The following is a 24,652-nucleotide window of genomic DNA, read 5'->3' as shown; positions in this document are numbered from 1 at the left end:
CTACACATGGTGGTATTTCTTTGCTCCAGACACCTTGCTCTGTGCAGTGAACGGTGCGCTGAAACTCCCCATTGATAAATGATGTGTTATCTAAACACCAATACATGACGACGGTGCCTGCGGCCATAGGGTGTAGGCCAGAGCCGTTGTTGAAGGTAGCATGTACTTCCGGCGTCGGCTGACAGAAAACATCTATTGAAACCCGAAAATAAAAGAAATGAAACATTATCTTTAGTAATTTCTACCTTGGCATTACATTAGGCCACACTTTTTTATTTTTATGGATGACATCCTCTGAGTACCCCAAAATCGGTGCGAGAGGGCGAAAAAAAAAAAAAAACAGTCCAAAAAAAAAAAAAAAAAAAATTCCTTAAGTAAAGGAATGCTGTCAGTACACAGCTGGAAACACAAATTTAACCACAGAAACACGTATCAAACTAACAATATGTCTTTATCCATGCTCTCAAAATATTAAAGCAATGTGAATACGTCGTAGAAAAGTAAAAAAAGTCATGAATTGATATACTTCATATTACCAAATCTATTTCAGGTTATTTCATGCATTCATTTGGTATAGCAATCAATAAAACAAATATCAATCAAACAGTGTGTCTTTATTTGTATTCTCAGAATATTAAAACATTTTGAACACTTCACAGAAATGTTTAAAAAATGATGCAAAGATATGCTTAATACTACCAAATCTATTAAAGGTCATTTCAGACGATGCCATTTTGTCAACTTCAACTCACACGAAGCAGCTAAACCGTCAGGTGGCCTGTCCGACCTTCAGCCCACCAAATACCTCGACGCCCTTGTTGACCCTTTTTTCGCTACAGAAAACCTGGTATTAATGTGCTGCTTTATACAGAATGTCACAGAAATGTTTCGGCCGCCGCCAGCCTTTCGCACAATTGTAAAAAGGTGATATCTCCATGCCCAATATCAATGGCATACCAATCCAAAACGATGGCGCCCGTTCTCTTTATGACTTTTATTGTTGTGTAATTTGAAAGTAATCCTAGAGATGAATTTGACGGCAAAGAGGACGCATTTCCACGTGGCGATAATACGCATGCGCAGAAAGCTCATTTCCTGACATTCAATAACGACGTTTGAGACAACCGACTTCGTTGGGGGCTGGGGGGTTTTTTTTTTTTTTTTTTTTTTTTTTTTTTGAGAACGGGCGAAAATCCGTGCGCGCGCAGGATGTCATCCATAAAATTAAAAAAGTGTGGCCTTACGTTAATTGAAGTAATTTCTACATTGACCACCGAACCATATATATATTTCTTTTGCCAAATAAACATCTTCTCCCAGACTCCCCCAAATAATTAGATTTACCGTTTTGGAAATTATTTGTACAGATATCTGAATCAAAATATGTTGGTAACAAGTTATCAAGTGACTGCCTTCGCTTTATATTTCAATAATGTTATTTAACACTTTTAAGTTTAAAATTTCAATAATGTTATTTAACACTTTTAAGTTTAAAATGTCAAGAAAATATAAATATCTTACCTCCTGACGCGCTTGTTGTTAATTGTGCTGATGCCGTCTCCGTTGCGCTTATCTCCCAATCATGACAATTTACAGGATATAAAAAACACGGTTCTGGGCTGGAATTTTCAACGTATGGCAGTGCAAAAGATGTTGGTGATGCTGTAGAATATACTGAAGATGTCATGCTTGCTTGGACGCCAAGTGTGTGCGACGGGTCCCTTGGTACTTCAGCCGTAGCTGTTAATGTTGTTTTCGTGTGCAGAGTACTAAGCATATATGCCTTGCTTTGTTGTTCTGTCGATAACACAATGGCTGAAGATGCATATGACAGTGCCGCGGTTTCCGAGAACACAGATTTCGAATCTGTCAGCTTTTTTGTTTTTGCCTCAGCCGAGTGCGCGTTTGCATGTTGACAAGACGTATTGTTTTTCACTTCGGTGATAAGGCCCAACAGTTCTTTATATTCAGCTGTAGTTCTCAGTCCTAAAATAAAACAGGAAACTTAAATGTTATAATATGTATGTAAAGCGCATTTGTCACACCTTTTCCTCGGCGCATTAATGATCTTTTTTATGCGACAGTTATTTTTACCAAATCTTTATTTTATTATGTGGGTTTGGTAGGAGATATATTCGAAACCAAATCAAAAACCCTCCCATTCTCACCTTCAATATCACAAGCGCCCATGGCTTCTTCAGTTTCTCGCTCTGTCAGTGCGACATCATACACTTGAAAACACGCCATCTTCCCCATAAAAGGAATAACTGCGTCTTGATATTTTTCTTCCGTGTGATATCCTAACAGTATACTTCCTTTTATCTCAGTATGTTCAATTTTTGCACGTACTACCGCATCTTGTTTGCCGTTCACATACACACTGACAGTTACGTTTTCAGAAGATCCCTCTTTCTGTATAGAAAATCCGACAAAATACCATTTACCGAACATCAGTGTTGTTGCGCTTTGTACCTGATACACATTAGGTTCTTCTTGTGGGGCAGTGCTTTTATCTTTTAAAAGCAATGATATTCTTTGTTCCTTGTCCACCATTAAATGCATTTTTGTTTTTCCGGATTCATTATCCCGGAATTCAAATAATGGCACGGAAGCGTTTACGCTGGAGTTGTTTTGGCTAAACACTATACTTTTCTCTAGGGCTACATAGCCCAGTACAATGAAGCTGTTGGTGTTATCTACTTTTAAGATAATGTTCTGTATTTCTATGTAAGATGAGCGGGATCCTAAAAACGCGCTCGATCCATTAATTGTTTCGTGCGGTGATTCGTTCGATGATCTCACTGAATGAAGCCTAGCCTCGTTTTGATTTCCACTCAGATCCTGGTTTTGAAACAGTGGAGACAGGGGCCATAGCCCTTGTGGTTGGGGAAGACCTACAATAAGTAGAATTTAAGTGAAACGTATACTTAGTGCTTTTAAGATCTATGGGGGAAAAAAAAGAAATCTAAGTTTCTATCGATTTTAGTTGATTCACATAGAATAAAGCTGGTATCTTTATAAAAATGATCTGTTTGTGAAGTTGAAGTAGTGGAAAGACACTGCTTAGACATATGAATTTTTTTCCTCAATGAATGGTGGTACTGATTTGAAGAATAGGAGAAATGTTGAATCTTGTGATTTGAAGCCAAAATTTGATAGTCGCCCATTTTAGTCTGGAAAATAAATCTAGCTTACACTTACAAGAATCCATTTGATCCCTCAGTTTTGAACTTAATAGTTTAGTATCGTACAACTGCAAACATGACATGCGTCCTCGAAACGGTTCATCGCAGCAATCATCTTGCAGTCCAGCTGTTCCCAGCAATAAATCATATCTCCCTGCTTCGTCATCGTCAACGTCATCAGTCAAATCCACCTCCACTTGCACAAGTTGTGTTAAAATAGACGTCGAACTGTTCTCTTTAATCCAGAGTTCTACACTCTCGTTGTCATACGTTAGCGCCAAACTGAGCCATTTCTGCACCGGAACAGGAGCATACACCAGAAGAATGTAAGCTGAATTGATGATTTGCAGGACTACGTCTTGTAGACCTGGATAATCAAGAGTGGGCTGGATGGATAGAGTTATTTCAGTGCCTCTAATATTGTTGTTACTAATGTTATTTGCTTTGTTGACGTTCACATCGCTGTCATTATAACTAGCACTTCTGTTACCAGTGTAACTGTTGCTGTCGTTGTGAATTTCAGAGTTTTTATTGCTCGGCTTCTGCAATGTTAATACCCTACATGTTGCATTCAACTCGTCGCATTCAGGAAGAAAAGAGACTAGGACCGATGCAGAATTTGTCTGACCCGTTATGTTTGTCAGTGCAATGAATGAGTCCCTGGTACCTCTGAACGTGAAAGCCCCATTTAGACCCCCGCGTGGCCCCTCCTCAAGTCCCAAACATGACACGTAGGCGTCGTTATATCCCGTGACGTCAGAACCCCCATACATTTGATTGAGAGGCAAGCGAAGCAGTGGTGCAGGTTCACCTGATCATGAGTTGAAAATGACGTTAGATTAAAAATACTAGTATTTTCAGATCGAATGGGTAAAATCATTACAGATCCAGTCTGTTGGAAAATTGAAAATTTAGCCATCAACTATACGCTCAATGTCATCAACATTTTACCAAAAAGTACGTTGCATTGCGTCGAGGTGTTGGCAAAATCATTTTAGGTCACACAAAGAAAGTTTGAAAAAAAAAGAATTTTCCTGATGATTTCAACACCCTTACCTAAATTACCAAGTTAAACTATATCTAGCACAGTTGGCAAAATTACGATCTATAAACCTAGAATGTAAGACCGTTGGCTGCACTTTTGGATAGGAAACATTTTGGTGATTAAGGAGAAATTGCTCAAATATTTTTTTCCTCTATTAATATTTCACTTTCAAACTCGTAAGCTCAGACAGTTTTATGTTTATGGTTCCCTTCGTGAATCTTTATCGTTTAAAAGAAAAGTTTCATCATAATTTGATACGAAAATCGACACATTACAGAAAATTTCGTGTACTAGGGATTTCAAAACCAAATACAATTTAACATAGGCCACAACATGTGTGGATTATTATGTCGTAATATGTCATTTAACTTTTCATTTCTCGCATGATATCAATAATAATCCAAAACAATCATTTTTAATGATACAGGCACATAATTATAAAATCCGCTTACCCTCTCGAATATTCTGATACGTACGAGCCACAAAACTCAGATAAATTGTAAATATGAACGCAAATCTCCTCAAACTGTGAACGTCCATTTTGTCTCGGCACAGGTAAAAATGCTACATCATTACAATCCATGAATGACAAACAGTCATTCAATAGACATCAATATTACTGTAAAAACTGAGTTTCCACGGTATCAATCAAACGAGTCTGTCATAAAATAGATAAAACAAGGCCTATTTCCGAGTGTACATGGTGAAATCCGGTCTTGTGACAGAGAAGAGCGACGTTTTTAAGTTTGCCCACCATTCATGTAATTGTGTGCGGCATCCGCAATCCAATACACCAAGGAATCAACAGAGGAGACTGAAAATGGCATTTATCTACATGACCTTTTTGCCTGTGAAAGCTAAGGAAATGGTCCATTCATCTGTAAAAACCAACGCGTTTTGTCTCGATGACTTGAAACTTTCTCTACTCCATTAATTCATTGTTTGACTCACTGTTTTTGCGTGCCACTGAAATTTGTTTTATGCTAGATAAAATTTTCCGATGTGGAGAGAAGACGCTAAAGGGATGACCTGAAACGTTTTTTTTTTTTTTTTTTTTTTTTTTTTGTGCTAAAGAAGATTTTGAGCGATGGAGGACGCATGAAAAGAATTGGAATAAAATATTATATGAAATGTTGCCTCCAGACATTCACTGTTCACTTCAAGAAATGCTGACAGAAATACTGGACAAGAGATTTCTGTTGTGGATAATTGAAAATGAAATTGGTCGAACATTATGGCTGCTTTCTAACATTTTAACTTTTCTCTTTATATAAGTCTGTCCACCGATCGATCTCAACCAAATGCGTAGAAATACAGATTTAAGTGTCCCCGTGTTTAATGACTATGCAATGATTTGAGGTCCATTCGATCTTTGGGTAAGCCTATATCTAAAAACAATTTTTCCGATTTTTATTATTTATTGTTGTTGTTGTTGTTGTTATTATTATTATTATTGATGTTGTTGTTGTAATTTATTTATTTATTTATTTATTTATTTATTTATTTCATAAATAGAATAACGCAGTCTGAATATCACGTATCATAAAATTGTCCAATTACTGTATTGGAGCAGTGACCGCACAGTGTACCGTGGTTTTCATTGTTTCATTGTCTCAGCCATGCAGTTGTCATCAGTGAGTACGCAATACGGGCACCCTGGGCAGTCAGTTCCAACTATTTTAGTGCTCTTCGTGACTGCACAACACGGCAGGGCCTGGCATGGCATCATGGGGCAGGGTGATGGTGGTGGGAGAATAATAGCCCTCTTCAGGCAGTCTCTGGTATGGTGAAATCGGGTGCAGACCGGGCAGCATTTACCTTTAACAACCTTGGTTTCCATACAGCAGTTTTCGATGGGGCACTTCATTAGTGCACAGTTTGGCTAAAAACAGAAGAACACAAAGCCGTTTATTCCTCAATTTGCAATTTGTTTTCGGTTTGAGACACACAAGGGAATGTTTTGCAAAAGAACTGAAAAACGAAAGTTGGGATTACGTTTTAGACCAATAATTTTAGTCCTTATTGGTTCACGGAAATTCATTCAATAAACCACTAAAATAGAGATCCCAAACCCTCTGATATCATTCCCCCCTGGTTTTAGGCACACAAGGGAAGGTTTTGCAAAAGAACTGAAAACCGAGAGTTGACTTTAAATTTTAAGACCAATAATTTTAGTTTTTGTCGGTTTAGGAAAATCCATTTAATAAACCACTGAAATAGAGCTACAATACCCTCTAAATTCCGGTCCCCCTAAAAAACTACACAAAATCACACTGCTTTTCAACATTTTAGCATACTACTAGCGCATCCTGTGGTCAGATAGTAGAGTTACCACTGGTCAAGAATAGTAGTAATTTCTTCCTTGTTATGGCACATTCGTAAAATCATCAACCGATCGATCTCAACCGAATGCATAGAAATGCAGATTTAGGTGTCCCCATGTTTAATGTCTATGCAATGATTTGACGCCCATTCGATCTTTGGGTAAGGCTATATTTAAAAACAATTTTCCGATACTTATTATTATTTATTGCTGTGGTTATCATTATTATTCTTTTTGTTGTTATTACTAATGTTGTTGTTATTATTATTATTGTTGTTGTTGTTATTTATTTATTTATTTATTTATTTCATAGATAGAATAACGAAGCCTGAATATCATGTATCATAAAATTGTCCGATCAGTTACTGTAATTGAGCAGTAAACGCACAGTGGGTGGTTTTTAATTGCTCCTAAGGGGAGCTCCTAGCTATGCAGCTCTGATCAATGAGTTTGCAAACCGGGCACCCTTGGCAGTTGGTGCCAGCTATTTTAGTGCTCGTCATGTAAGCACAGCACGGCAGGGCCTGGCATGGAATCCTGAGGCAGGGTGATAGTGGGAGCATACCATCCCTTCTTATGCAGCCTCTGGTATTGGCAAATCGGGTGCAGATTGGGCAGCATTTACCTTCAACAACAGTCCTTTTTACACAACAGTTTTCGATTGGGCACCTCACCAGTGCACAATTTGTCTAAAAACAGAAGAACACAAAAGTCGTTTTTTTTTTTTAATTTGCAATTTGGTTTTGGTTTGGGGCACACAAGGGAAGGTTTTGCAAAAGAACTGAAAACCGAAAGTTGATTTTAAATTTTAGACCAATAACTTTAGTCTTTGTCGGTTTAGGGAAATGCATTTAATAAACCACTGAAATGGAGCTATCAAACCCGCTGAAATCAAGTCCCCCTTAAAAACTATACTAAATCACGCTGCTTTTCAACATTTTAGCGGACTACTAGCGCACCCTGTGGTCAGATAGTAGAGTTACCGCTGGTCAAGAATAGTAGTAATTTCTACCTTGTTTTGGCAGATTCGTAATATATTTTTGCTCTTAAAGTTTCAAGTTTAAAGCGCAATTTCAATCTAAATTATTATTTGTGAAACAAACCTTTAGCATACTGCAGCGATACTGAATTTAAACGATACTTTTGTGAAATACAGAAACATAAGCAGAAATTGACGCCAAAAACGTTTTCATTTCTGGAGAGGAACTAGTAAAGTGAGTTTTAGACTAAAATTTCTATTGTATTAAAAAAAAGAGTAGATTAAAGTCGCACACTATTTCTGCGAAAACTACAAATGAAGCCTGAAAAACATATGATGCCATTTTTCAAATCTGCCACATTTGCTTTTTATTATAAGTGAAGTAAAAAAGGTGATAATTTTTTCTGTGTTTTGAGCGGATGTAAATGATATCGCACTGCAGAAACATCAATTAACTCTGACATATAGGTGGCATAAGTAAAGCTCTTTTTACTCAATGCATTGTTCTATTTCTGTTTACCTGCATATTACCGACAAGATAACGGTTGATTTGGAAACCAGACATCATGCACTCGAAGCAAGCAGTTAGAGCCAAACTGGATGCTAGAGACAGATAAATCGTTTAGGGGACAAAAAAATCCAACAAATATTTCTGAGGTTTTTCGACAATTTATCAAAACTTTTAGCACAACTACTTTACACTTTTGTATAAAATACTGCTTTTATATCATATATTAGCAAAAAAATAAAATAAAAAAAAAAAACAAAACTTTTCACTGGGAGCAGTGAATCGCAAACATGAACAATACGTTGGGCCACAAACAAACTGATAGAAAATAGCTAGGGTCTATAATAAGACAAAATTGACACGGTTTTTTATTTTATCTTACGACTATTCATTGTGAAAAGCATATAATTTTGAGAGATGATTTTTAAAGATGAACACTGGTTATGGTACTTAAATACCTTTATGTATAAACATCAGTAAAATACAAACCGATTCTAAAATAGCATGTCCTTTACATTTCTATCCACTAGTATTGTTGTCGATTTACACTTTCGTAAAAGTAACAAATTGTGCAAACAGTAAAAGCTCTCTTCTTCGTCTAAGGTTATGTAATTTTGTTACCTTTCTGGAAACAGGGCCACTGTGAACCATCAGTGCGCATGCCCATAACATCACCACGAAAAGAGTCTTCATGTTGGTGGTATGCCGATGTTACAAACAGTCCTGACGGTGTAGGAATCATACTAATAACAATTTAAAAAAACTTTTTTGGCGAGAATGTCATTGATAATGTCAGTAGAACAGGGCTAAATATCATGCATGGTTTTTTTTTGTAAAAAAAAAAATTGGATATTAAATCGCGCACCACTTCCCATCACTATTTTGTCACACTGGTAAATCAACTTGCAGCTTCTTTAAGCCAAATTCGGTAATTCTCCTCGAAATTCCTTCACCATAATCATTTTAAAGAGCAATGTGATACACGTAAGACATGAGCCACTATAACATCTAGTCATCAACATTACCGCTTCTAAAAGAAGAAAAATCTAGATTGAAATGACGAACGATATCAAAAGCTTACCCGTTTGCTAAAACGTCTGTTATTCCTGTTGAAATGACTTTTTTTAAGTACCCGTTTAAATATATACTTTCTGTCTGGCGGATATTGGGTTTGACGTTATTGGAATTTTCACCTGAAAACCCGTTTAAATAATGCGGGACACTCACTTGATTTGTATGATACATTTTAATTTGAATAACACTAATGCACAACAAAAACTTAATAGGCCATTCATAGGATTTACTCAATAACATTTCTGGTTTTATCTGCAATTTTCAAGTACTAACTGGTGATCGCTTTACCGAGTTCCGTATTCAAAACCTCACCACCGTTTTAAACAATACCGCCATCAAACTAACGAAGTGGAGTAGATAATGTGATACTAAAATATACACTCCCTCTCATGCTATCATAAGTCTCAGTGAGCGCTCTCAAAAATTGTCTTTCATTAAAACAGTATTCAAAACATGTATTGAAATACATTCAATTCTCTTCTGATGGCGAATTTTCAGAATGCTGAAGTTTTCTATGTTTTTTAAGGGAGAAGCTGTGCCCAAAACTTTTATAACAGAGTTCGCACTTGAATGGTTTTTCTCCCGAGTGACTCCTCTCGTGTAATTTACAGGCGTCCTTACGTGCAAATGATTTCTCACAGATACTACACGTAAAGGGTTTCTCTCCTGAGTGAACTTTCTGATGGTTTTTGAGTGTACGTTTTTCAGTAAACGATTTCTCGCAGATTTGACACTTGTATGGTTTTTCTCCAAGGTGAATTCTTTCATGCTTTGTTAGGTTACTCCTTCGTCGAAATGATTTCTCGCAGTGCCGACACTCGAATGGCTTCTCCCCCGTGTGAATCCTTTCATGATTTCGGCAGCCTTGGCTATCGCTAAATTTTTTCTCACAGTATTGACATTCATATGGCTTTTCTCCAGTGTGAATTCTCTCGTGTTGCATACAGTTTACTTTTAAAGCAAATGCTTTAGTACAAAACTGGCATTTGTATGGTTTCTCGCCGGTATGAATAAGTTCGTGCGTTTGAAGTGCTGAATACTTAACAAACTTCTTCCCACATATGCAACACTTATACGGTTTATCTCTGGGTGGTCGCAAGTGAGTTTCCTCGTGGCGTTTAAGGCGACTTAAAAATCGAAATTGTTTTTTACAAGTTTGGCAATCGAAGGGGCCTTTTTCTCTTTCACTGCTCTTTTTCCTCAGGTTTTCTCCAGTGTGAATTCCCTCATGGTAAATACAATTTATTTTACGTGCAAATTCCTTTAAACAAAACTGACATTGGAAAAGTTTTTTACCAGTGTGGATGGTTTCATGGTTCTTTAGGGCTGCATATTTAAAAAATCCCTTCCCACAGAAACAACAAGTATATGGCTTTAGTGTGGCTGGTCGAACATGCATAGCTTCATGACGTTTAATTCGGCATAAAAATTTAAATTGTTTACCACAAGTCCTGCAGGTGAAAGGGCCTTTTTCCTTTCCATTTTCTCTTAATTTCTTGTTTGACTGACTTAATGCATCCTTTAATAAAGGAACCTGAAAGACATCAGTGTTTTTTTCACTCTCATTATCTCTTGGTATAATTATTTGTTGGTTATCAGGAAGTTGTGTAATGAAGTTTCCAATGTCTTCTTCAAAGTCATTCTCTTCACTTGGTATGTCTCTCTCTCTTTGGATAGAATTAATTTCAATATTAAAATTATCTTGAACTAGGGAAACATCTCCATCTTTACTGGTGTCAGCAGCATCCTGACAAATGGATTTATTTTGGCCTGTCTGCTCTTTGTTGATCACCCTTCAAAGAAAACTAACAGAGTGAGGAAAACGGTTTATTAAAGCATTATCTATTAGTTTCAAAATGATTGCTGCTGAGCCAAAGCAGTATTCAGAAACATGAAAGTGGACAAAAATCATCAGATTTCTAAATCTTTAAGGAAAGCTATCAACAAAAATGCTAATGTTAGCACTTAAACATTATCCTTACACAAATGAACTGATGCATTCTTCTTCATCATCTTCATCATCACCTTGAATAAAACCTGGTTCCTCGTATTGTTCAGAACAAAGCCTGATAAACATGTGGTAGCTGAAAAAAAAGTTTTACAGATGTGTGATATACATATTAATGGTAAAAAGGCAAAGGGGTCAAAGATTACTTTGCTTATCCTCCTCCCTCAATATTACAAATATAGAATTCTGCATACATTGCTAAATATCTGCCACACAGTCAAGCCAGGCAAAAAACAACTTTTAATATTTTGTCATCTAATGATTTTGTATGAAACATTTTTGTATCTTTGATTTTCCCACCACATCTGTAAGAAAAGAACCAATGACCTTGGTCTTTTTTTCACGTATAATGTAGAGCATTCTATATATTTCATGTGAAGCTGTGAGATGCGGTGACATGGGACTTGCAAGATTCTCAAGGCAAAAAGTAAGGCACACTTCAAATAAACTTTAATAAAAGGCATTTATCATAAATATCAAACTCTGGAGACTGGGAAAGATAAGAAGCTTTGCAGGATAAAAATATTACTCTGAGACATTTTGAAATGAGAGCAGGATGCTTTATAACACTATTAACACACACATGTATGGTACTTACACATCAATAACATGTTTCGCTAGGCTCTCATTAGTTTCCAGTTGAACTTGGTCCTTTAGAGCATTCCATCTGTCTATTTGCTTGCCAATGTTTATGTAACTTGCATTTTTACCCCTTTCCCAGACTTGATTGATACATGGTGTTATTACAAGATCTTCCATGCTGGTGCCATCAACCTTGTTCCTTTGATGAGATTCGATTTTTGCCAGTTCTTACAAAAGTATAAAATTACAGATATTAAAATACTTCATATAAATATGTGCATGGCTAACACTTATCATTTAAAATGTTATTATAATATAATTATACATAAATTGAGAGAGAGAGAGAGAGAGAGAGAGAGAGAGAGAGAGAGAGAGAGAGAGAGAGAGAGAGAGAGAGAGAGAGAGAGAGAGAGAGAGAGAGAGAGAGAGAGAGACGCTGGTCAATTTTAATTACATAGATAATTTATCATTGTTATACAATGCTAAAATCTTTAGAAAAATAAGTAGACTTCACTCACTTGAACAGTTTCAACCTCCGTTAGTATGGAAAACAAGCACACATCGACACTGCATTTGTCTGATGTGAAATCTCAACTAACACAATATTCTTGTGCTTCGGGTTGTAATTTCTGCGTTGACTGCAGCAAAATTTTAAAAACTTTGCTGAATATGTCATGATTATGTGGCTACATATTACGTAAACTGGGGTCACTCTATTGTTTTATATAGAAAGATTTTTTAAAAATCCATTTAATTGTTTTAAACGTTTTGATAAATAATAGAATTAATTGATAAATATTTTCCAATTACATATGTATATTCAAAGTACCAACCTACAAGATATTTGTTCCTTATGTGAAAAACACGTAATATCAATTAGACATATTTTTATTTACTATAGATTTGCAAATATTCTACTCTAGTCTGATCTAGTCTAGTCTATTCCATTCTCAAACGTTCGGAATTTCATGTATGAAATTAAATTGTCAGAGCTCATACATAAGTTTGGAACTGTTAGACCTTCCAACTGATAAATTTTTGCTGTCGTATTAATCAACTTTCGGAGAGAAGAGACTTTAGATCAATGAAGTAAATCATTTTAGTAGTTTGTACACTTTTCGGACCAATGAACTTTTAAACAAATTAGGGTACCGCTGTACGAACACAGTCATTCTATTGGTATTATGATGTTCTTTATTTTACCTTCGTTTTATTCTTTGTATTTCAACTTTTTTTTCATTTTCATCGTAAATTTTCATAAAACACTTGTGGATGTTTAGATCTATTGTAACAGATAACGATTTCTTTTCTTATCCTGCAAGACATCGTCCAGTGGATGTGATAGTTGAGACAAGCCATAGAGCATTGCGACGGTACACCCGACCTTCACCTTATTCGTCTCCATGTTGGTTTTGGCGATGCATCTTTTCACTCGTACAACAAAAACGGAATTCTGGTGACCTCGGAGCTTTTCGGAGATGTCGATTAGTCTCGAAAGTAAGTGATGAACAATCTCAATCGTTAGCAACTTATTTTGTTTTATTTTGTGTCTCGTGAAAATGTTTTCTTTAAACTTTCATTTTTGACTTGCAACCACAAAGATGTGCTACTGGGGCACAGCCGTCAGGCGTCACACGCTTGTTTTGAAACTCCTGCAGGTTACCTCCAGCTTCACGCTTGTTAAGAATTTTAATGCATTGGCAAGTGCAGCATTTAGATCTCAGACAAATGTAAAAGGTCCATTACTTGTAGGCTGCACAACTATAGGCAACCAACAACTTTGATCAAAACTTAGACTCTTAAGTTAGAGTATGAGTTTGAAGACAGGGTGTTACTCCCAGTTTTTCAAGATGACACCAGGACCTCTTTGTCACATTTATGATTAAATGATCAAGAAGTTTTATATCTCATAACCAGAAGATTTATGCTGCTGAAAAAATTGGTCTAAATGGAGACAAGTTTTGAGGAATTATCTCTCCACTTATAATTACTCACTGGTGCTGCTATATTGCCTAGTAATTTATCATGTCTACCATAGCCTTGAATGCATACATTTCAGCATAGCACAGTTTTAATCAGGTATGGTTTTAACTTTATCTGAATGGCATATGCTTAGAATACTTATTTGTAAATTGATAGAGACTTTATGACTGTGGGCAGAAATTTGGGAAATTCGCTTGGATGTAAGTCAGCAGGTAAGACTGTCAGACTAACTTCTCTGCCATTGAAATATGTGATATTTATCACTAAACAAATTCCATCTCTTCCTTTGAACCCCCACCCCTACTTCAACTTAGAATTAGGCTTCTTGCAGGTTTTGAGTATATCCCACAGGTGCAGTTACTGTAGTTAATTAAACATTTTCCCAATTGAATGAGCATATCTATCAAAGTTAGTTGCTACTAGTACGTGTATATCACAGCAGCACCAATATACTTTTGCCTTTCTGTACTGGTCTCTGTTTTTAGTATGGTAAATTTTTGCCAAGTTCTAAGTATCATGTTAAGTCAAATAGATGGATAATGGTAATATGACAAAGGGAGAAAATTTTATTGTAGTTATAATTTTGAATAGTAGCCCTATGAAATTGCGGACTGGTAGAAGTATTGGAATTCATATTGTTTTACAAGCCAAATATGACTAAGGATGTTTAAAATTCACTCTTTATCTCACTTAATATTTACTAATCTAAATAGTAGGATTCACCAGGTTGCATTACTCCTTTGTTACAAACACTTTGTGAGTGTAAATTTTAACTTGTATTGATTTGTGACTTGCTGATACCCGTCACATCAATCACTGAACCATGATAAGAGATTAGTATACACCATTTATAGAATCTCTTTATATACTTTATTCTGTGTGAAAGTCTTATTTCCACTCTTGCCCTGAGTCAGTTAGACAATGAAAGCTTATCACGATATCAAAACATTAAATATTTATTTTGAAAGTGTTTAACATCAATAAATGCAATAAACAGTATTTGGTGTAATTTATAAATGATGCTAAATATTTCATCATGGTAATTGTGATCTTTCATTTATTTGTGACATGCATTATCAACCAAAATCTGGTGAAAAACAATAACAATAAAAAAACAACCTCCATACCCTGCCTTTAGGTGCAAATATAATGTTCAACAATCATTTAATAATAATAATAATTAAAAAAAAAAAAAAAGAAAAGAAAAGAAAAAAAAAACTTGACTAAGCAGGAATTGAACTTACTTCACCGTGTTTGGCAGCCTAGGACGCTGCCACTCAGCTACCAAAGCTTGCTATCTGATGTATTGTTATTGACAGTATATATATATGATACCTGTCACACATATCGAAGCTTTACGAAAATTGCTGAAGGCTAGAAAATGCCTTCAATACTGTATATACTTTTAACAGTTATAATCAAATACAAACTACGGCCACTATCTTTCCACTACCCTAAAGTATTGCTAACACTTGTCAGTTGTCAACAGTTCCTTGTAGTTTTGGAGAAAAACATGAAAAGGAGACTTTGGCTGATCTGCTATTGTAATATAGATACTGTATTTTAACAAGAACTGCTACATCATTTATACTATATAAATAAAAGTAAGGGTAAAATCATGTGAAGACCTATTCTTAGATTAAAGTAATAAACCAAGCATGTGGCCCTATATTATAATACATTAACATAAATAATTTTCAGGATATTGCAACTAGGATAAGATGGCTGTTTGTAGGGTCAACAGAAAAATTGATACAAAGGAAAATCAATTGCCTGTGCGCTCGTGTTAAGAACATCCTGGGGTCAAACAGCAAGCTGCACACAAGATGAATCATGGTCTGAGCAATGATAAAATCATATGATGAAAGTTACCAGCTTTGTTTTCTATTCATTTGTAGGTAAAAGGTTTTTCTGTAATTTTTTTCTTTTATGTGGGATTCTAGTCTTGATCCATTTACTTAGGCAGTCTCTGCACATGTGCAGACTATGTTTAAAACAGTCTAGAGAAGCTGAACTAATACTCAAACTAATTATATACATGTTCAAAAACATTTTGGGCATAGGTCAGTGATAGATTTGACCTCTCATTGACCAGACAGAAGTATTTAATAACACCAGTATTTAGCGGTTGGTTAGTCTGTCCATCCATCCTTATATATCAGCCAACTTTTCCTCTATTTAACTGGCTTTATCTGTTTTACTGCTCTTCCCTCCAGTCATCTCTGTATTTTGTCAATTTACTTATTAATCTAATAGTATTCTTTTATCTCATCACCAGCAGTAAATATAAGTTAACCTGAGTATTTGTATTTTTATCACATCTTTCATCAATTAAAGCCAATGTTTTGTTACGGCACAGTTGGTTCTTGTCAGTGTGGGTACAGTCTAGACAGTGATTAGACTTGAACACCGTTTACCTTAAACTAAGAAATAACAGACTGAAACCATCTGTATTTTATTCAATTCTAAGATAGAAGTTGTGTTATGCCTAGCCTGTTTTTTTTTTTTTTTTTTTTTTTTTTTTTTTTTTTTTTTTTTTTTTTGATATGTCGAAATATTTTTGTTCGTTGTCTCATGATTTTCATCCTGCTAAGGAAGAGAGACAGTTTACAGTAAGGGTTACAAATAACATATTAATTAAACAAAAAAAAATATTTTGTTCTAAGTACAAATAGTGAATGTGCATTGTAAGTAAATCTATAACTGTGCTTTTTTTCCCAGAATATGAAGAAGTGAGTTAGAAGAATTGAAGACCAACATGCAGCGTGCTCCAAGATTGCGACCTCAGGTTCGCCTGGACACCAAGTGGCTGAAGACAGACATACAGGTAAGAAGAAAAATAACCTTTTTTGTGACTTTCTTTATGAGCACAAAAAAAAGGGCATTGTGGCAAGAATGTTAAGCTTTGATCTCAGTTTTTTATTATGTTCATGATGGTACTAATGTAAAAGGATAAAGGATGTCAGGTGAAAATTTCGACCGAGTTCATAGCAAAGATGCAACTTATAAAGCCAAATTTTTACTAGATTTACTGCCGTGCCAGACATAAGCTGTCTGTAGCATTTTTCCTTTCATTTGGGCTTTTTTGTTTTAGAAAAGGTAGATGTTTTCAAGCAAAACACTGCAGCACTCTATTTCATCAAAATAAACGGTTAATAACAGGCTTACATACATATATGCCTAAAACAGACCTGTGACTAAAATATTTATTGAAGCACCTTGTATCTTGGTATTTCTGCTGGGCATAAAAGGATTGGTTTATTGTTAAAGGTTTTGACAAGTTAGGAAGCACTCCGTAGGTAGTTCATTTAGTAACAGTAGCAGGCTGAGGTTTTTTAGTTATTGATTGAGAATGCTTTGGCTAGGTGATCTGAGTTTGAAATTCTCTCTCTCTCTCTCTCTCTCTCTCTCTCTCTCTCTCTCTCTCTCTCTCTCTCTCCCTCTCTCTCTCTCTCTCTCTCTCTCTCTCTGTTTGTGTATGTGTGCACATATACACAGGCACATCACAATCTTGGTTACACCAAACCATTAGAACTGTTTACCTTCTTCATGAAGATGTTACAGGTATACATCTGGGATAAAAAGAATTATGTCTTTCTTTGACCAAAAATACAAGTCATATTCATCATTTGGCATTTTGATTATCATAACATGCAATCTAGCCTCAGTTATAAACAGTTATTTTTGTCCTGGTTTTCTGCTGTGTAAACACTTAGGTATGATAATTGTTTCTTGATGTATTTACTATTCTAAATATTTTCTCCATTTATTTTTCTCACTGCACATCTGAAAACATGAGATAGCTCCCTTCAAGTAAAATTGAATTCAACGGTAGATTATTTAATATATACTGAGACGATATAATGAGGGCAGTAAGAGATCTTGGTCTCTATACTAAGACCGTTCCAGTAAGCTTGCAGTTTGGAGGCCTGATGGGCTTCTAGCTGCCTACAAATTGTTTCCCCTGTTTTTTTTTGCCAGACTGAGAGACGTTTGTTTACAACCCTGAACAGGTAATACCTACCTGACAACACCTGACAAGTCTAATTACCAGGTCAGGTGGCAGAGCCTGGAAAACGGCACCTTATATACACACACACAGTATAGATTTGCTTCTGGTTTCTTGGTAAATATTTTAATGGAGCAGATTCAAAATTGATTAATTGTTTTGAGCAGAAGGGGCTGGGGGGGGGGAATGAAGTATTGCAGGCACACACATCTACTGTACAGTGTACTGCGTTATTAATAATAGTTTGACTTAGAGACTTAGAGCAGAGTTGTTTTTCTACGAAATATTTAATAATAATTGCAGGTCGAAAGAGCAATCCGTTTTACCATGAACTTGGTCTTGTAAACTGCAGTGTTGCTGGACTTTCAGGTTGTCATTGTAGCTCATGCCCTCCAACCTCTGCTTAGATGTACCAGGGTTATATAGGTATGATCTTTCTTCAATAGTACCATAACACTCCTCTAGCTATAGACGCTCTTTAGATAGGTTAAAGACAGGGTAACAGTCTGAACAGCTTCAGTCTTAATGGAATGCCTCTGGACTTGTGGCAAAAATGCAGTGCTTTTACAGCAATATGTGGCCTCCAGAAAATCTTGCATCCCTCCCACCTACATAATTAAGTAATAAAGAAAAAAAAATGAAAAAAGAAAGAAGGGAGGATGAAGAAATAATAGAAGAGAAAAGAGAGAAAAGGAAGAGAAAACAGATCTTCCCAGTATCTAGAGAAGTCAGTTGTAGCCAGCATTTGTCCAGCCTTCAGGAATGTCATAATACAATTTTCGCAGCTCTTCTTATAAATCAATGTTTTTAATTTTCTAAAAAATTTTCAATATTGATTGCCTGTGTATTTTTAGTGTTATTTTATTGTGAAATGTTAAACAATACATCTGCATGTTTTGAGCTTTGCTATGTTGGCAGCTAGGATAGCAGTTTCTCTTACCACGCACAGTGTGGGCAAACCTCTAAACATAACCTTTCAGTGTTCATGATTTCATCAGAGAAAGATTTGTTTAAGAGTGCATCCAGATATCCTACAGGGATTCCCAAAAATAAACACCAGTTTGTCTTAATATCCACTTACAGTTGGTGCTATATCGGCATCAGTGCTGGAAATGCCGAGACTTTTAATTAGTGTCTTCCTGGAACAACCTGTTCCACAGCACTGAGTATACTAGTAAATACATGAAAGCTGTGAATGGATAATTTATGATATATTACTTGTACATATATACATTTTAATTTTACTGCTAACAATCTTCTCCTTTTAATTAGCATTAATTTTATTTCTTTATTTTGTATTTTTATTTCGGGTTAAGTTGGGTTGTCTCAGACATTATTGACAAATCTGAACAGTTAATATCATGTTTTTTTTAATAAAATACTTAAAAATAAAAAAAAAAATGGAAGGAAGTAGAAATTGATAAGAAAACCTGGGACTGGAAACCAAAACCTATGGTATATGATGAATCAGAGCCTGTATGGGATTTTTTCTGAGATTTTTTTTTTATTGAAACTGGCAGTATTCCAGGAATAATTTGTCTTTTTATAGCAATGCAATTATCTGGTATGAATGGTTTTCTCAGAAATAACTGTTTATTCAATTTGCTGGTGTATCTTACGGCTTGTTTGTTTCACAATATTCCCATTTTCTCAGTGTACAAATAGTTTAGCACTGAATACAGCTATAGTTGTTGGATGATGGTTGGTCTGTGATGGCTTTATAAAACTGAACATTGGTCAAGTATACTAGTAATTGCACCACCCGCTTATATTCAGTGGTTCTATCCTTTACATTTCTGTGTATGACTAGACCAAGATAATTATGATATATCATAAGAATCCAGGACCGTCTTTCTTCAATATGTATGTGGAGCTTAGCAATTATGGTAAAAACCTGAAAATTTTGTCACTTAAAAATTAATTAATATTTTAAAAAGCATGAATCTAATACGACAATATTTGGTGACAAACTTTCCAAAATTATCAAGAGGCCCATTTTCAAGTTTGACAAAAAATTATTTTGGCAGAGAATCATCTTCTAACAAAATTTTTAAGACCAACAAAATTTTCAAGTTTTTACCGTATTACCACTCTGAACAGGAGCTTCATGTTGACAAGATTAGTGCAGGTATAGAAATCATTAATACTAGGCACCTCAGTCTAGATCGACTGCAAGTTTCTTCTGGAAGAGCTGTCAATTAGCACTGGCTCGTGATGTTCTAATCCCATGGTTCGTGTTAATAAAGAGAAATCAGGACAACATGCGTGTATCTTAACTTGGTTGCAATTTCTGAAATTACTAAGAGTTGGTTAGGATGTCAGCCAGTGAAGATTTCTTCTTCATGGTTTTGACTATATTGAAACAAGATTGGTCAATAATATTTCTGTGATTTACTTGTAAATTCTTGGAAATCATGCTTGGAAGTTTGGCAAAGCAAGTTGTATTCATGTCAGAAACTGTTTTGGTTAATATATTATATATCATTAAATGGAATGTAAAGAAATGAAGTGTCTAGAAATTTTGAATTTTTGAAAAATTATTCATTACAGTAAATGAAATATGAGAAGAAATTAGGTGTTTGAAATTTACATATAAAATGATGAAACAAATTAACATGTTAATAAATGGTAATAAATGATGTATTGGAAAAAAAAAATTACCAGGGTGAAAAGATTGTAATGGTGTATATAGGGATGTGAAATGTAGATCTATGTGGAAGATTTCCTTTGCTCTAACAGATAATATTTCTCAAGGCTGCCTGTTTTACACACACCCACTGACAGTACTAATGGGAAAGAAGTGATGTTGGTGGTGATGAACGGTCTCTTGTTACAAAGAAGTAGCCAATTACTCTGACTACATATAACATTTCTTCTGATTATGTGCCAGTGCTAATAATATAAACCAACAGCAAAAACAGGTGGAATCCATCAGTGTATCATTTACTACTGCACTGTATGCACTTTTTCATAATAGTTGAGACTTGAGAGCCAAGTTATTTTTGAAATTGATTTGAAATCAGTTTTAATAGATACAGACCAGCAAAGGCTTGTGAAATACTTGGCTGCAAATTTACTAGCATAATTGATAAACCAAGGAAGTTGGCTTTAGCCTTGTGATACCTTTCCTTACTAAATTGTGGAATACATTCATAAACAACACAAATTCTAAGGCTTTTCATTTGGGAGGAGCCCAAGTTAAATATACGTGTACTTCAAAATGTTTTAGCAGAAAAATTTTTTTGGTATTTCTTTTTTTTTTTTTTATTGACGAAGATGATATTTTGTTTTTGACCCCCTCTCCCGAGTCATCGTTTGTTAAAATTAATACATTGGAATTAAAAGGGATGTTTAATGACTAAAATTAATACATTGGAATTAAAAGGGATGTTTAATGACTAAAATTAATACATTGGAATTAAAAGGGATGTTTAATGACTAAAATTAATACATTGGAATTAAAAGGGATGTTTAATGACTAAAATTAATACATTGGAATTAAAAGGGATGTTTAATGACTAAAATTAATACATTGGAATTAAAAGGGATGTTTAATGACTTCTGTATTATTTTCCAGGCTGCCTTCTCTCATGATGGGCTGAGTCAGTTGTGGAATGAGTTGGTCAAAGACAGGGAGATAGTCAGTGATGTCAGTGATGGGATTCTTAACAGTGCTGGGCTACTGGCCAAGAAAGGTAGGTGTTAATCTCTTCTAGTTAAACTGTGTTTTTGTACTGTAACCAAGCCAACAACAAACTTGACAATTATTTCCTAGGATACTTCAAGCAGAGCGAAACATCAAATTAAAACAGGATGGGTATTATAGCAGTGGTCTAAAGATAATGAATGCAATTTGTTAAATTGGCATCATCAGTTGTATGGAAAAAAATGACAGGTTACTGAAGGTTGTTACCAGTAACAAAATATGCTTGAAACTTGTCACAAAACAAAATAAAGTAGAATAAATGGTAAAAAGGCTGCAGTGGTCAGGGGCAAAGATTTGACAGTTATTGAAAAGTTATGCCAGTTACAATAATTTGAGATGTAGTACTTAACTAATAATCAATCAGATTGAAACTTAAAGGCAGATTTGGTGAACTATGTCTTGTCTGGCATGTTTATGTTTTGTGGAATCACTGGGATTGAAATTTTCTATGGTAAAAGTACTACTAGTAAGCTATTCTCACTCAAACATAAAGAACTCCAGATTGCCACAAAGTTGCTGTGACTAAGAAAAATCAATGACAATTAGAAACAGATTATCTAAATCACAGTGTTTATAGAATACCTTGTTTTTGCTACAGGTGAAACCGGCAGGTATTACTGTGGCGCCAAGGTGTTGTCGTGTGCCTGCTGTGATAGTCACTGTGGTCCAAACAATGGCTGCAACTGTTCAGCCTGCCAGAAACTTGACCAAGAGGAGAAAGAAAGAAAAGAAGAAGAGGCAAAGATGCCGAAACCATCCCACTCCATTATAGATTCCTGGACTTGGGGCCAGCAACCAGGTGTGTGTGTGTGTGTGTGTGTGTATATGTGTGTATGTGCATGTGTGTTTGTGTATGTGTGTGTGTGCACATATGCGTGTGTGCTCGTGTGTTAGAAGTAAAAAGGCATATACAGGGGGGACAAAAAAAGACATTTCAGAAGTATCCACTGTAATTCAAAGAAATTCAACTTAACGCAATAGCATCCTTTTGTCTCCTACATGAAGAACTTTTGACTTGATACCTTGATTACACAATGGTTTTTGTTGGTTCTGAGATCTGAGCATAAGTGAAGATTGATTTCAGGTTATTTCAAATTAACAGGCATAGCTTATTTCTTTTTACTTATGTTTTAAATCTTACATTAAGTAAATCTGAGTTATCCGAGAGTGTGTCACATATTTTTCAGACTCGAATCAGTTGAATGCTTGCCTTCACTCCCTTCTTCATGAGCACCATCAACTGGTGAGTGATGCCGCGGGCACCACTCTGTCCGCCATGAGACTCAAACAGAGGCTGGTGGTGCTGGAAAGGTACGCATATAATTTTCTGCATAGAGTCATCCCATATTATTAAAGAGAAGGAAGATTACATGAAATCATCATATGAACAGAATAAAATTTTAAAAAATTGATATTAATTGCTTTTAATCAGAGATGTGCGATTGTTGAGATTGAATCATGAGTTTTAGTTTGGATGTAGTTTGAGGTATAAGTACCAAAGTATTTCTTTCAAGTTTTCTGTTTTCTTGTAGATATTTCACAGCCTTGTCTCGCCACAGTCCCTCTGAGGGCAAATCTCCAACAAGAAAAAAGCAGACAATTCAAACCAACATGGACAAAAAGAAAAGGCATGTTTTAAAAATTGATGCTGTTATGAGTTAATGGTTTTATTTGTTTTCACATCAGTTGATATTATATATGATAGTAATAATTGTTCTCCAAAAAAGAAAAAGAAAATTCTGGAAATGCTGTAACAGACTTGCTATTAACTATATGCCTCTGTAAAAGAACATGAAACAGAAATTATTGAAGTTTTTCTGCATTTCAATCTTGCAGCTGTCAGAAACCTGTGGAGAAAGCCACTATGGGTTTAGCAAGGGTGGGCTCCAGAGCTGCCCTCAGTTTCGCTTTCGCATTCCTACGCCGCGCTTGGAGGTCTGGAGAAGACGCAGATTTGTGTAGCGAACTTCTCCAAGAATCTCTGGATGCTCTCAGAGCATTGCCAGAAGCTACTCTGTTTGATGAGAGCACAGTGTCACCAGTTTGGATGGAGGTGGTGGAAAGAGCATCCAAATTTCTGCGCTCTGTTGTAGCAGGGTAAGTACCTTTACTGCATGAATATTGTAGATTGTAAAGGCTCTCTCACCACAAGCAGATAAAAATGGTTTTGTAAATTTCTTTATTTTCCTAACGTTTTTGAATTTTTTTATGTGGAGTTTTACTTTTGATATTTCCCAGCAATAAATTCAATTGGTAAACACTTTGCTATCACCCCATATGATAGAATTCACTTAAAATTTTTTTGAAGAAATATTTTTTTATATAAGACTAGTTCAGTTAACTATAGCCCCTAGTAATCAACATTTACCCTTTGACCTTTAAACTTTGACCTTCCAGTGACCTCAATGGAGCTGCCACAGCCAAAGGGTCAGGCAAGGTCCCCATTCAGGACCAGCAGATAGCACTAGCTTTACTGTTAGAGCTGGCCGTCCAGCGTGGCTCTCTCAGCCACCTGCTCGGTGCAGTCCACTTGCTGCTTAATCTGTGGAACAACAGCAAGTATGACCATGACAACAGGAGCTGTGGACTCAGTAGTGCCCCTCTTGTCCCTCTGTTGAAGAGGTTCAATGAGATTCAGTCGCAGAAGTCCCACTCTGCCTGGGACCATGGGAAAATGGACGAGGTATGGAAAGAGGCAGCTGTGTTTATTGAATTACAATTGCCAGTGATTTATTTATTTATTCATTTGTTTGTTTGTTTATTGTAGATTGTTTATTTATATATATTTTATTTCATCCATTTATTTATTTGTGCATATACACAGTGGCACTCACTTTTACAGATAGCAGTTTTAACATTGAAATATGAAATTTGCTTTTGGATTGCCAAAGTGATATTTTGATCATGAAAATAAGGTAATGAATAATGTATTTTAAAACTCTTTTTAAATGTCATTCTAAGCAAGATAAAGTATGGTATGAGACTGATTGTAATTCTGCTGAGGCAATGCACGCCATTGCTTCATATTTCTTTTGAAAAATTTGAGATAATATTAAGTACTACTAAGGTAACAAAATTCTTTCTTTGCAGTCCAACTACAGCTTCAGTCCCACGGAGTGTTTTCTCCGATACCTCACCATTCCAGAGGATGAAGACATGCTGCTGGACCTCAGACAGTGTGCTGTGGTCATTGTGTCACACCTTGACCGCCTCTCTGGACCTTACAACCCTCCACAAGAAAGCCACAAGG

General features: G+C 35.6%; 5 protein-coding genes across 8 annotated transcripts in view; 2 read left to right on the top strand and 3 right to left on the bottom strand.

Annotated features, from left to right (window-relative positions):
• Positions 1–1,498: 1,498 nt before the first annotated feature.
• LOC106167904 (uncharacterized) lies at positions 1,499–4,172 on the bottom strand. The gene is made up of 3 exons (XM_013546799.2): positions 3,202–4,172; positions 2,169–2,894; positions 1,499–1,986 (listed from the first exon to the last, which is right to left on the bottom strand). Exons 1-3 carry the CDS (start codon positions 3,956–3,958, stop codon positions 1,499–1,501), a joined length of 1,971 nt encoding a protein of 656 aa, XP_013402253.2. The 5' UTR covers positions 3,959–4,172.
• A 1,552-nt stretch (positions 4,173–5,724) lies between these two features.
• LOC147763164 (uncharacterized) lies at positions 5,725–9,166 on the bottom strand. Its single transcript, XM_087009716.1, has 2 exons — positions 8,662–9,166; positions 5,725–6,112 (listed from the first exon to the last, which is right to left on the bottom strand). Exons 1-2 carry the CDS (start codon positions 8,731–8,733, stop codon positions 5,828–5,830), a joined length of 357 nt encoding a protein of 118 aa, XP_086865842.1. The 5' UTR covers positions 8,734–9,166; the 3' UTR covers positions 5,725–5,827.
• Positions 9,167–9,323: 157 nt separating this feature from the next.
• On the bottom strand, positions 9,324–12,315 carry LOC106167921 (uncharacterized). Of its 3 annotated transcripts, none has more exons than XM_013546816.2 (4): positions 12,223–12,315; positions 11,721–11,931; positions 11,097–11,198; positions 9,324–10,907 (listed from the first exon to the last, which is right to left on the bottom strand). In XM_013546816.2, exons 2-4 carry the CDS (start codon positions 11,879–11,881, stop codon positions 9,584–9,586), a joined length of 1,587 nt encoding a protein of 528 aa, XP_013402270.2. In that variant the 5' UTR covers positions 11,882–11,931; positions 12,223–12,315; the 3' UTR covers positions 9,324–9,583. The 3 variants fall into 3 exon arrangements, with proteins under 3 accessions (XP_013402270.2, XP_086865841.1, XP_086865840.1); XM_087009715.1 differs by having other exon boundaries at positions 10,739–10,907; positions 11,140–11,198; XM_087009714.1 differs by having other exon boundaries at positions 10,809–10,919.
• A 760-nt stretch (positions 12,316–13,075) lies between these two features.
• LOC147763163 (putative E3 ubiquitin-protein ligase HERC2) lies at positions 13,076–23,064 on the top strand. The gene is made up of 6 exons (XM_087008766.1): positions 13,076–13,201; positions 16,409–16,514; positions 21,274–21,391; positions 22,001–22,201; positions 22,590–22,713; positions 22,935–23,064. The coding sequence occupies exons 2-6, from the start codon at positions 16,446–16,448 to the stop codon at positions 23,062–23,064; spliced, it is 642 nt and encodes a 213-aa protein (XP_086864892.1). The 5' UTR covers positions 13,076–13,201; positions 16,409–16,445.
• Positions 23,065–23,242: 178 nt separating this feature from the next.
• The window catches only part of LOC106167903 (E3 ubiquitin-protein ligase HERC2), a 49,896-nt gene continuing 48,486 nt past the window's right edge, over positions 23,243–24,652 (top strand). For both annotated transcript variants that reach the window (XM_087007895.1, XM_087007894.1), the window contains exons 1-3: positions 23,243–23,499; positions 23,800–24,085; positions 24,493–24,651. In XM_087007895.1, coding sequence (XP_086864021.1) covers positions 23,267–23,499; positions 23,800–24,085; positions 24,493–24,651 — 678 coding nt within the window. In that variant the 5' untranslated portion in view covers positions 23,243–23,266. The remainder of the gene's footprint in view (positions 23,500–23,799; positions 24,086–24,492; position 24,652) is intronic.

This window comes from Lingula anatina, chromosome 3 (assembly GCF_051362555.1).
Source record: "Lingula anatina isolate TDL-2025a chromosome 3, LinAna3.0, whole genome shotgun sequence".
NCBI classification, from domain to species: Eukaryota; Metazoa; Brachiopoda; class Lingulata; order Lingulida; family Lingulidae; genus Lingula; species Lingula anatina.
Note: the sequence above shows the minus strand (reverse complement) of the source record. Positions and strands in the feature narration are given on the sequence as shown.